This window comes from Chiloscyllium plagiosum, chromosome 34 (genome assembly GCF_004010195.1).
Source record: "Chiloscyllium plagiosum isolate BGI_BamShark_2017 chromosome 34, ASM401019v2, whole genome shotgun sequence".
NCBI lineage: Eukaryota > Metazoa > Chordata > Chondrichthyes > Orectolobiformes > Hemiscylliidae > Chiloscyllium > Chiloscyllium plagiosum.
Window position 1 is genome coordinate 5,990,221 of NC_057743.1, and position 13,814 is coordinate 6,004,034.

A 13,814-nucleotide genomic window follows, 5' to 3' on the forward strand; every position below is an offset into this window, starting at 1 on the left:
GTGAGTATAGTGCATGTAGTGTATGGGTGCATGCGGTGTGTGGGTGTAGTGTGTGGGAGTGTAGTATGTGGATGTGTAGTGTTGGGTGCGTGTCGTATGTGGGTGTATGGGTGTGTAATGTGTGTCAGTGTGGTGTGTGGGAATGTGGTGTATGATGTGTGTTGTGTGTGGTGTGTGGGTGCATAGAGTGAGTGTAGTGTATGTAGTGCGTGGCTTTGTGAGGTGAGGACAGGGAGTTCAATGTAAAAGACCCTCCCTGTTTACCAGTTGGTTTGTACCACTGGAACTTTGGAATTTCGTAGTCACCGTTGTCATGGCACCATTCTTTGATGTCACCAATTAGCTTGATTCTTACCGAAAATCTAGGAGATTATGACATCAATCAGCTCAGATTTCAGCTCCAGCGACACCCCTTATTTCTTGCTCGATGCTTTTTAATGCTTCTGTTGTTTCAGTCACGTGTTACCTTCATTGTCAACTGCCTTTACTTTGAGACCAGCCTTCCTCAGAACGGCTGCAGTTTGCAGGTAAGACATCAACGCAACCTTTCAACCATGTACTCCTGCACAAAATTCCAAACAAATGTACACTCTGACTTTTAAGAATATGCTATTTGCATGATACCACACGCTTTGGATCCCCTTGTGCTGAAGGTCTTATTGATACAAATAGAATGCCCAGAAATCACCATAATCCCTAATACTGTAAGAGAGTGGTCTGACTTTGCTTGACCGCTTTACACAAAGGCTGGGAATGCTGCAGATGCTGTCTCTAGGTGTCTCTAGTACGCATAAACGAAGGGAACCAAACACCATTGGGGAGCAACAGAGAGCAGTTGGAAATTGTGGGCCTGATCCCTGTGGCCAGCCTCCTGACACTGAGAAAGACCTAATGCAGATGGAGCAGGCCAGGCACAGCTTTCCACTGGGCCAATTCCTTGTCTCCTTTGTCCTACGTTATTGCTAACTTTTCTGGTGTGTGGCAGCCATTTTGGTATTGAAGAGCTCATGCAGTTGTATGTCCAAATGTCTCCAGCTGATTATGCAACTGTTTCGGCCCCAAGAATTTCTCAACAAATAATTCTGACTTTCTGATAGGTCAATGTAGTTATAGACAATGAATAATTTGCCACCAGATGAATAAGAGCAGGTTTATTCTCAACAAATAAATAACTTCATAGACTCACTATCTCACAATAGACTCAATGTTTATAAATATGTAAATAATTCTCAACTCAATGTCTCTCAGTAGCTTTTTTAAAAAAACGTAGTCATCATTAGACACTCGAGATGTAATTCTGGAGCCTTCCTGGAGGTGGCGATAGGGCTGGCTAGAAGCAGAAATATTTATATTCTTTTATCAACCTGCTACCAACTAAGGGTCTTAAGTGTTCAGTTAATGGCCATTTAAAGGTTTCAACTCACCACCTCCTTGTCAGTTGCCCCTCAATGATTGAGAAAGGTAGCCGGGCTAATCTACCTGCTGTGTTGGGGAAACCTCCAATTGCCCCAATCTGGGTGTAATCAAAGTGAATGGGCCCTGAAGGCTATCCCACTGGCATTGCCTCTGACCTCTGAGCCCACCCACATCCCATAAGAACAACATTAAAAATGCCTACCTTCTCGTTGGTGGATCCACTAAGAAGTAGGCCTCAAGTGGCAGACTTTTGACCCAGAACCTGCTCGCTTCTGGATCCCAGGATGGCAGTATTGAGGCCAGTAATTCACTGAGGAACTTACCCACCCTTATCTTATAGAGTCATGGAGATGTACAGCACAGATACAGATCCTTTGGTCCAACCTGTGCATGCTGACTAGATATCCTAATCTAATCTAGTCTCATTTGCCAGCACTTGGCCCATTTCCCTCCAAACCCTTCCTATTCATGTATCCATCCAGATGCCTTTTAAATGTTATAATTGTACAAGTCTCCACCTTCTTCTGGCAGCTCATTCCATACACGCACCACCTTCTGCATGAAGAAGTTTCCCCTTAGGTCCCTTTTAAATCTTTCCCCTCTCACCGTAAACCTACACCCTCTAGTTTTGGACTCCCCTACCCCAGAGGAAAGACTTTGTATATTTACCCTATTCCATGTTTGTTATCATTTTATAAACCTCTCTTATCAGCTCCCCAAGGCTGTGTGCTCAGTCCACTGCTGTTCACCCTGCTGACACAGTTGCCATTTGCAATTTTCAGACAACATTTTGAACTACTGCTAAAGAATGCTTAATTAATTATCATTTGTTACATTGTAATTTGTCCGCTACTGTGCCTATTGTCTTGTCTTGTAAGGAATTACCGTGCTGTCTTGCATGTTTTGCACTTTCCTATGGACTTTAAGCTGCCCTGTGTATGACTGCACTCTTGTGTAGTCTGTGGGTTCATCTCGCATCTTTGGTCCTGGAGTAACGCTGTCTCGTTTTTATTGTACCAGCTGTATATGGTAGAAACGACACATAAAGCTACTCTACTCTAAGGTCACCCCTTAGCTTTCGAAATTCCAGAGAGATCAGCCCCAGCCTATTCTGAACCCTTTCAAGTTTCACAACATCCTTCCAATAGGAGGGAGACCAGAATTGCACACAGTCTGTTAGGTCTTAATGTGCGGATTCACAGTTGATTGGATATGTTCCTCAGTGACAGATGTGGGACATTATACACTATCTTGCATGTTTTCCCTTCCAATCATGCCTACAATTATACAAAAAATGGAAACATTTCAAACCCAGAATTTTAATTTATTTCATGGCTGATGAGGTGTGTTGGTACTGGGTGTGTTGCCATGGAGATTGTAAGGGCAAAGGGTGGTGAGTGGGAGGCATGGGCTGCTTTGAGTTGGCCAAATGGCCTATAAAATGGATGGGGCATGGGGAGTGTGAGGGATGGGGCTAGATAGCAGTTTTCTAAAATTATTTTACAGTTGGCTCTAATTCCTGGGGCATTGAGGCCAGGCCTTCCACTTCTGCAGCTAGAAGACCCTGGAGCTGCCTTCTCTTTATTCCTGGGTATATGGATTGATTCCTGCTTGTACCCAATCTCCCAGAGCAGAACGTCTGACCATCCAAGGCATTTTTACCTACACCGGGTTTGCAGATGGGTTTTCCAATTCCTGTGAGTGGAAATTTGGACTGTAGATGTCTTCATGACAGTCGGAGGCCATGTGTCCTTCTGGATCTGAGCTGGTGCTTTCACAGAGCTTTCCCAATGCACCAGCCTTTCCCCAGAGCCTTGCAAATGAATCCTCTTCAATGAACTTGTAGAATTGTCTTGTCAGAAAGTACAGTCCGTGTTTAACAACCCTGTGTGCAAACAATTCTTCTCCTTTCCACCCTTGTTCTTTTGTCATTTATTCTAAGCCTATAATCCCTTATTACTGAACTTATTGTCATTTCTTGCTGCTAGTAGTTTGAAATGCCATTGCATAATTCTGTCCTGATTCTGTTTATCTTTACCTGCTCCAAAGGGAATAATGGCAGCTTCTCTACAAAAATGAAGTCCCTCAGGTCATAGAGTAAAGTTCCTTCCTAGAATCCCTACAGGGTGGAAACAGGCCATTTGGCCCAACAAGTCCATACCTAACCCCTGAAGAGTATCCCACCCAAACCCATTCCCTGTTACTCTACATTTGCTCCTGACTAATGTGCAGAACCAACACATCCTTGAACATTATGGGCAATTTAGCATGGCCAATCCACCCAACCTGCACATCTTTGGACTGTGGGAGAAAACTGGAGCACCCGGAGGAAACCCATGCAGAATGCAAAAACTCCACACGGACATCTTGGTGAAACCTTTGTATTTTTTCCAAGGGGGCCCAGAATTGGTCACAATGCACCAATTAAGTATAAACAGTGATTTGCAAAACCTTAACATAATTTCCTTGCCTTTGTACTCAGAATCCGTCTTTAGAATGTTAGTTTCCCACGTGCTTTCTTAACTACCTTTGCAAATTTTTAAAAGATTCGCTTGTGGGATATGGGTGTCGCTGACTGGCCTGATAGGCGTGTATTGCCTCTCCCTGGTTGTCCTTTAGAAGGTGGTGGTGAGCTGCCTCCTTGAACCGCTACAGTCCCATGTGCCTCGACAGGTTCCCCAGCTCTTGTGTTGCATCTCAGATGGTACTGCCTCTTCATATTGTTTCTCCCCAAGAGCATCACTTCACAATTACCCATCTTTAGTTGTGTAACTGTATATCTGTGAATTCTTCCTGATGTCTGCCTTGTCTATTTTGTTCAGTATTTGATGTGGCACACAGTTTTGCATCAGCTGCCATCATTAAGCTCATACTGCTTTATTTCCAGATATAAGGGTGGCATTATGGCTCAGTGGTTAGCACAGATGCCTCACAGCACCAGGGACCTGGGTTTGATTCCACCCTCAGGCGACTGCCTGTGTGGAGTTTGCACGTTGCCCTGCTCCATGTGCTCTGGTTTCCTCCCATAGTCCAAAGTTGTGCAGTTCAGGTGGACTGGCCATGCTAAATTGTCCCTGGGGTGTCCAGGGATGTACAAGCTAGGTGGGATTAGCCACAAGAAGTGTGAGATTACAGGTATGGGGTGGTTCTGGGTGGAATGCTCTATGGAGGATCAGTGCTGACTCGATGGGTTGAATGTCCTCTTTCTGCACTCTAGGGATTCAATGATTAGGTCATTTATATCGAGCAAGAAAATGAACTTGAATTCTTTCATGGAATGTTAATACCCTGGCAAGGTCTGAATATCTTTCAAGTCCTTAACTGCTCTTGAACTGAATGTCTTATTAGTCACAGAGGTCTACAGTGCAGAGAAAAGGCCCTTTGGCCCATCGAGTTTGTGCTGGTAAAAAAAAGTCATTTAATTATTCCAATCTCATTTCTTTTTCTTATTTGCCCTTTCGCCCATTCACATTATCCGCGTGCAAGTGGGAGAGCAGCATTGGACATGGGGCATATAGGAGACAGAATAGGGAAATAACACATGTTACTGAAGTAACTGGACAGAGGCCAGTATCCCATCACCAAGTCACCCTTTATTTATTTGTGCACAGTACACTGGCTATGGCCAACCAGTTAGATTCAGTCCCTGAACTGAGGAGATTCCAAATCCCCTATTTGTATATTTTTTCTCCCCCTACACTAACACTGCACAGCAGTGATGTTTACATGTCGTTCTGGAGTAATACATGTTTTGTTAACTCAAATCGGCTATAAGGTAATTAATGGATTGCTGACACTGTTTGGAACTGAACCAGTATAGCAATTTTCTGTCATGTCCTTGTACAGTGTGATTTTCTATAGCACAAGGCTACAGAGGAACACAGCTGTCATCTTATACCTGATCGACCTGTATGTTTTTTCCCCGGGCACACATGTTCTGTGTGTGTAAGCGCAGGGACTTGGTGAAGACACCACGTGCGAAAATCTTCATTCAATATTTCCACGTCAAGAAAACACCCATGTGACCAGGGAACCAGTAACAAGCAAAGCTTGGTGGGGGCGATGCTTATTAGACCATTTCAGAGGGCATTGAAGATTCAACTGCATTATTGTGGGTCTGGAGTCACGTGTAGGCTAGTCCAGGCAAAGATGGCAGAGTTGAAATGTGTTGCTGGAACAGCGCAGCAGGTCAGGCAGCATCCAGGGAACAGGAGAATCGACGTTTCGGGCATAAACCCTTCTTCAGGAATGCCCAAAACGTCGATTCTCCTGTTCCCTGGATGCTGCCTGACCTGCTGCGCTGTTCCAGCAACACATTTCAGCTCTGATCTCCAGCATCTGCAGACCTTTCTCCTCAAAGATGGCAGAGTTCCTTCCTTAAAGGACGTTAGTGAAACAGATTACTTTGATCATGGCCGAGCATGCAATTCCAGGTGTGTAACTGGCTCATTGTAAATTCCACCAGCTTCTGTGGATGGTTCTTCTGATGGCATATGGGGCATTATTTCTCCCCATTCAGACATTTTCTACACAGCACAATTATCTGTCTCCTATCCCTCAGCCAAATTACCACCATCTCTTTACTACCATATTCTTCTGTTATCTGGATAGGTCTGTTGTTGGTACTTTAACAGATGCCTTTTGAAAATTTATATTGTCAATCGTTGACTATCCCTTAGTAATCCATCATCCTACAAATGAGAATTAATCTTGTCCTTTATGATGCTCTTCCAAATTGACTCCATTGTTGTAGTTGTAGTTATATATCAGGATTAAGCTTTCCTGTTCTATCAGACAGGATTTGAACATTGGAAAAAGACACATATCATCAAAGCTTGAACTTGTCAGCATAAGTCAGAAGAATATCGATGTAAACAAACATTTAGAGGAGTGTGCTCATTGGTTGGAAAGTGCCCACTGATTGTTGAGGCATTGCTATTAGTTAGTTAGTTATATTTGACAGTTAACTGCCAAGTTTTGTTTAAATTTAAACCAGGCAAGTTGAATGAAGTGAAAACGCTGCCCTAACAAATGAAGCCGTGATTGTTTGTCACCTACTATGTTCAGCTAACACAGGAGCTGTGTGTATCTGTTCTTTGTCTGTTATAGGATCCTGGTTTGTTAATATATGTAACTTTCAGTACCCAACTTTTCAATGTGATATGAAACTGGCTGACAATCCTAAATTGTCACAGCACTCCCCTCTCATACAGCAACAATGTTGGTTTCCCCTTGTATTGGTATTTATGTCATTTGTCCTCATCAGTGCAAGACGAAACGTTCAGACAAAATGTATTTAATTTTATCAATTTTATCAATATTAATACCTACCCCCTATCCTCATTAATTGTAATAGTAATCATATTCTTTTATAATAGAAGATGTAAAACACTTATCCAGTACCTTAGTTGTTTTCCAATGCCATAAGGAGATTTCTATAACATTAGTACTGACATTCCTTTAATCTTTTGATATGTTCAGGAAAGATAGTTGGATTCGCTTTTATGTTTTCCACTAATCTTTCATACTGTCCCTTTGCCATTCTTTTACCCTTCTCAATATCCCCAACATTCGATGTATTCTGCCTGATGATTGAATCAATTCTCTGTCTGATATTTTGTCATAAATGTTCCTTTCTAATGTTAATCCTCCTTTGTCACCTATAGTTTTGGAGGCTATTTCTTTTCTCCCTGGTAGATTGATTGTCCCGTGTACCTATGTATATGAAAACCTCTGCTTATGAGCAGATCATAAACAAGGATATACAAATCAGATGTTGTAAAAAGAGGCGTACAGTTACACTGGGAGAAAGTGAGGACTGCAGATGCTGGAGACCAGAGTTGAAAAATCTGGTGCTAGAAAAACGCAGCAGGCCAGGTAGCATCCGAGGAGCAGGAGAATCGACGTTTCGGGCATAAGCCCTTCTTCAAGAATGCACAGGGTGCGTATTAGGCGAGAGCAATGTTAGCAAGTTCTGCAGAACGTGAGACTAGAGAGTCCATCCATCGGTCTAATAACAGTAGGGAAGAAGCTATTCCTGAACCTGCTGGTGTGGGTATTCAAGCTTCTGTATCTCCTGCCTGATGGAAGAATTTGTAAGAGATCATTACTGGGGTGCAATGGGTCTTTGATGTTGGCAGCCCTACTGTGGTAGTGAGCCATGAATGGAAGGTTGGCTTCCATGATGGTGTGGACTGTTCACACCACCTTCTGTAGTTTTTTACTGTCTTGTGCAGAGCTGTTGCCATACCAGGCTATTATGCACCTGGACAGTATGCTCTCAGTGGTGCACCTGTAGAAATTGGTGAGGGCCCTTATGGACATGCCAAATTTCCTGAGCCATCTGAGGAAGAAAAGATGTTGTTGTCCCTTCTGGATTGTTGCATCTACGTGGGACATCCAGAACAAATTGTCAGATATCGTCACTCTGAGGAACTTGATGCCCTCCACCCTCTCAACCTCAGTTTGCCTGATGTAGATGGGGGTGTGTTCTCCTGTCTTTCTGAAGTCAAAGACCACTTATTTAGTTTTGCCAACATTGAGAGAAAGGTTGTTCTCATTGCACCACAACTCCAAGCCCTGTACCTCCCTTCTTATTTTGACTCATCATTGTAGATATCCATCCCACGACGGTGGTGTCATCAGTGAACTTGTAGATGGCATTCCTTTAGAATTTGGCAACACAGTTGTGAGTACACAGAGAGTACTGTAGGGGGCACATCCCTGGGGGACTCCAGTGTTGATTATTTTGTGGAGGACATGTAGTTACCTATCTTCACTGATTGTGGTCTCTGGGTCAGAAAGCTGAGGATCTAGTTGCAGAGGATGGAGCTGAGTCACATAATTTTGAGATCAGTCTGGAGGTGATGATGATGTTGAAGGTGGAGCAGTAGTCAATGAGCAGCACTCTGACATAGGTGTCCCTGTTGTCCAGATGTTCCTGGGATGAGTGCAGGGATATGGCATCTGCTGTGGGCCTGTTATGTCAATATTATAGGGGATCGAGACAGGCTGGGAGACTGGAGTTAATTTAGAAGTATGTTTGGTTTACCCTAGATTTAATTTGTCTGGAAGGCCTAACATTATTTTCCTGGCCAATATTAGCTTCCTGTTCACCTGTACTCAATCTATTCTCAAATTACTGAAATTAACACTGTTCCATTTGAATATTCACGCCCTTGATTTTTCTTCATGCCCTTCCATTGCTATTGTAAATTTTTTATGATCACTGTTTCATGATGATGCACTCCACTTTGCCTACTTCATTCGTAGAATTACATCTGATATTGCTTCATTCTTTATCGGGACAGAAGCAGACAATCTCCCTGTATAAACTTCAAGAATTCTTCATCTCCGTTGTTCCACTGTCCAACCCCCATAACCCACATACTTCACCCACTATATACCCTTCACCATACCCATACCGTCTCTCCATTAGCTTTGCAAAGAAGCTTTGAGTCATTTAGCCTCTTTATTTACTGGGGTATGGCAGCTGGTGCTGTATAAATAGGATGTGGCTTCGATTCAGATTCACAGTGCTGCTCCCTCCATAGTTTGCTGAACTGAGGCAAGTTTTGAGGATTCAACAACAGAAAAAGTCTCAGAAAGCTCAGAGGATTGCATAAGTATTTATTTTGTCTGATCAGAGTGGGGTTTCTATTCCTGGTCGAAAGATCTAAACCATATCACTGTTTCACAGTTCAGGGAAAAATAAAATGGCAGCCAATTCACTCACAGCAGACAGCAGTGTGATAATGACCAGATAACCTGTTGTGATGAATTGAGGGATAAGTACTGACCAGGGCACTGGGGATAGTTCTGCTATTCTTTAAAATGGTGAAGTGTGTTCTTTTATTACCCCAAAGAGAGGCAGATGGGGCCTTTATTTTGTGATTCGGCCACAAGGGTTCAATACAGTATTAGAGCGTTAATCTTTGTGCTCAAAACTCCACAGTGGCATGTTTTAAAATGTGTTCATGAATGTGGACATTGCTGGCTGGATCAACATTTATTGCCTGTCCCTAGTTGCCCTTGAGAAGATGGTGGTGAGCTGCTTTCTTGAACCACTGCCATCCATGTGCTGTATTTGGATGCACAATGTTGTTAGAGAGGGAATTGCATGATTTTGATGCAGCAATAGTGAAGGAATAATGATAGATTTCCAAGTCAGGATGGGGAGTATATTTTAATCTGTAACCTTAGAAGCACCCACCTGAGACAAAGTGGCTATATTTTCTTCCCTGAAATAGGTTGAGATCTGCCTGTGCATCTATTCACACTCATGAGGCAGCAAGGCTTTTGAAATTGTGCCGAAATCACCTGCCTGTAAATTTGAAATCAGGGTTTTGTGAGGTTAGTGCCAAAGTCTGGCTGTAAGGCACTACAGTGGTCTTGGAAGTTTTCAGCATGGTTAGGGAATCTGGTGGAGAAACAGTGAACAATAATTGACCTACATGACTCTTTTGTTTCCACAGTTCGACTGAAGGAAAATGAGAGAAGTTCTTCTTACCTTTCTGCTTATAGCCAGCAGTAAGTCTGAGACTACACTTTTCAATTTCTTCCTGCATTATATCTCGAAGATAAATGTTGGTAGGACATTAACATTGCATCTTGCTTCAGTTAGATGATACTTTCAAAGTGCTTATCATTGTTGTGGAATGGTAATGACACAAGGTCGAGTAATTCAAACCTAAGTTAATGTTTTTGAGCCTGGACTCCAATTCCACCAAGGCAGCTTTACTTTAAAATCCATTTAGGGTGGCACGGTGGTTCAGTGGTTAGTACTGCTGCCTCACAGCTTCAGGGACCCGGGTTCGATTCCAGCCTCAGATGACTGTCTATGTGGAGTTTGCACATTCTCCCTGTGTCTGCATCAGTTTCCTCCGGCGCTCCGGTTTCCTCCCACAATCCAAAGATATGCAGATTAGGTGAACTGGCCATGCTAAATTGCCCATATTGTTAAGGGATGTGTAGGTTAGGTGCATTAGTCAGGGGAAATGTAAAGTAATGGGGTAAAAAGATGTGTCTGGGTGGGATGGTGTTCAGAGGGTTGGTGTGGACTTGTTGGGCCAAATGGCCTGTTTCCACACTGTAGGGGTTCTATGATTAAATCTGGAATTGAATGTTGCAATGACAGGATATTAATTCTCATAAATATCCATCTGGTTCACTATTGTCCTTTGGAGAAGGAAATTTGCTGTCCTTATGCAGCCTGGCCTACATGTAATTTCAGGCCCACATTAATGTGGTTGACTCTTAACTGCCCTCTGAAGTATGACCCATTGGGTTGTCTACACATTTTACTCTGGAATACTGAGGCAACAAGCAAGGAGATGGTGGTAAAGAGAGGACTGAATATCTGAGGGTAGTAGGGAATGGGGGAGCAAGGTGCTGGGGACCTCACAAAGGGGATCCTCAACAGAAACAAAGTGTTTGTGGCTTTTGAGGTTAAGTGCAAAGGCTATAGAGATAATGGTTGCAATGGTGCCCTAGATACAGTGAAAAAGAAACAAAAACAGAAATTGCTAGAGAAACTCAGCAGGTCTGCCAGCATCTGCGGAGACAGAAAGCAGAGTCAATATTTAGGATAACGTTCTTTGGAACTGATAGTAGCCAAGCAAAGGTGGTAAGTATGCTGGTGACAGGGAGGAATGGTGGACAAGGAGTGAACGGTTGGGTGGAGACAGAGCCCAGAGTGAGAGAACGACAGTTAAACAGACAAACAGATGGATAATAGTAAACCAGAGAGAAAGAAATGCTATTAATGGGGACCATAAATAGGTGAAACTGGGTTGACTGTGCTGAAAGCAGCCTGTGTGATGACAGGGCCTGGGGTGTGTTGGTTTTGAGGAAAGAACATGAAAGAAGATGTCAGGCCCTAAAATGATTGAACTCGATATTGAATCCTGAAGGCTGTAGAGTTGAGGTACTGTTCTTCCAGCTTGCATGAGCTTCGCTAGATCACTGCAGCAAGCCTGAGACAGAGATGTTGGCATGGGAACAGGATGGTGAACTGGCAGGCCACTGGAAGCTCAGGGTCATTTTTGCAGAAAGCATGTGTGTGTTCCAAAGCGGTCACCCAGTTTGTACTTCTTCTCTGCAGAGTAAAGGAGATTATAGTGTGAACAGAGAGTACAGTAGACGAGAATGAGTGAAGTGCAGGTGAAGACCTTCACCTGGAAAGTGTGTTTGGGGCCTTGGGTAATGAGGAGGGAGGAAGGAAACGGTATTATACCTATGGTCTTCAGCATATAGCCCTCCTTTTCCCAGCTACTATCAGTTCTGAAGAATGGTCACTGGACCCAAACATTAACTTGGCTTTCTCTCCACAGACCTGCTGAGTTTCTCCAGCAATTTCAGGTTTTGTTAAGGATTTTCAGTATCCACAGTTTTGTATTACTGTGAAACAGATTTGCCATGGTAATTGTTTGGGAGGGGTTGAGTGGAGGAGAAAGGAAGAAAAACTTACATTTATAAAATACCTTTCCTGTCTAGTGGAAGTGTTTTCCAGTCAATGAAGTGCTTTTGGAGTGTAGTCACTTTATAATGTAGAAAACACAATGGTCAAATGATACACAAACAGCATTGAGATAATGAGCAGGTAATTAGTTTTTGAGATGATGGGCAAAGGATAATTATATTAGCCATTAAACTGCGGACACATTTTTGCATCTTTAAAAAGAGGACTTAATATTAAAGGGAGTAGGTATCATTTTCCATTGATAAAAGTACAAAGGACATGTTGGTCATCTGTTGCCAGGACAATGGATATCTCACTTTGACTGAAAAGGAGGAGAAAGTGAGGTCTGCAGATGCTGGAGATCAGAGATGGAAATGTGTTGCTGGAAAAGCGCAGCAGGTCAGGCAGCATCCCTAGATGCTGCCTGACCTGCTGCGCTTGACTGAAAAGGAATTTGGGAAAAGAGAATGAAGACCATGAAGATGTCATAGTCCCTATGGCATAGAAAGAACTTGAAGAGTGTTCTGGATTTAAATTAAAAAGGCAGCGCTAACGCACATTGACCTTGGATGACTAGTTTGCCTTGTGCCAACAAATGGATCAGGAAGATAAAGACATGACTGAAATACTGATGTAGGAAAGGGACATTTCATGTCTTCAGATGCTGGAAGCAGTACAGGAATTGAAAGGATTCCCAGCTACCTTCCATCTAATTGGTACAGCTGCCATCACCAGCAAACAGCTGCCTCCTGCCCCCATGTGTTTGCCCTCCATTGTTAAAAACAACATCAATTGACCATGGCAGTCCAACAATCCGCTTGCCCAAAATGCCAACTTAGGAGATTGGCAATGGCGCTGGGGAAGAGAAAGCCACTCCCCCTCTCAATGCAGCAATGTCCGTTCTCCCATCCCAGTACTCTTGCCTGTGTCGCTTACGCAGCCAGCCCAGTCAGCTGGAATTCAATCGAAAACAAGGCCTTTTGGACTCCGAGCTGCTCAGTGTTGTCCATTGTGGCCAGGCTTCAGCCACTGGTGTGGGACTCCATTGAAGCCTCGTAATAAGGAATGGAACATGGAAAACAGGCACTAAATGAATCCAGGAACATAATTCATTTTATTTTCTTAGCTCAATACAATGATTATTTGATGTATTAGAATTTGAGTGTACATTTGATGTATTTTGTCAAGTCGGGATATTACTTGTGAGGGGAGCTCATCAAATCTCCTTCAGCAGCACTTCCCAAACCATCAAATTCTTTCATCTAGAACGACACTGGCAGCTGTTCCATGGGAACACCATCGCCTGCACATTTCTCAGCAATCCACTCACCTTCCTGACTTTCTTTGCTGTTTTCTTTCCTGTCGCTGGATCAAAATCTTGGAATTCTCTCTCTGTGCACATTGTGGATCTACCTCAAGCACCATCACCTTCTCAAGAGCATCATGGGATGGGTCATAACCAACAACGTCCTGTCGTGAATAAAAAAACTCCCATGTGCAGTGCTCAGAAAATGCTTTATTATTGTCTTCTAGATGGGATGTTGAGTATACGTTGTGTCTGCTCTTTGAAGTAGTGTTCAAGATCTTGAATGGAGGAATTCACCCCATTGATGTTGCCAGTGGTGGAGGATTTGAGCTATAGGGAGAGGCTGAACAGGCTGGGGCTGTTTTCCCTGGAGAGTCAGAGGTTGAGGGGTGACCTTATAGAGGTTTACAAAATTATAAGGGACATGGATAGGATAAATAGACAAAGTCTTTTCCCTGGGGTCGGGGAGTCCAGAACTAGAGGGCGTAGGCTTAGGGTGAGAGGGGAAAGATATAAAAGAGACCTAAGGGGCAACTTTTTCACACAGAGGGTGGTATGTGTATGGAATGAACTGCCAGAGGATGTAGTGGAGGCTGGTACAATTGCAACATTTAAAAGGCATCTGAATGGGTA

At 43.3% G+C, this 13,814-nt stretch overlaps 1 protein-coding gene across 1 annotated transcript in view; it reads left to right on the forward strand.

The window, feature by feature from the left end:
• The first annotated feature begins 466 nt into the window (after window positions 1-466).
• Window positions 467-13,814, forward strand: part of LOC122540126 (proproteinase E-like) — a 58,866-nt gene continuing 45,518 nt past the window's right edge. Inside the window, exons 1-2 of the mRNA XM_043675433.1 lie at window positions 467-527; window positions 9,891-9,945. Of these exons, the coding sequence (XP_043531368.1) occupies window positions 9,906-9,945 (40 nt within the window). The 5' untranslated portion in view covers window positions 467-527; window positions 9,891-9,905. The remainder of the gene's footprint in view (window positions 528-9,890; window positions 9,946-13,814) is intronic.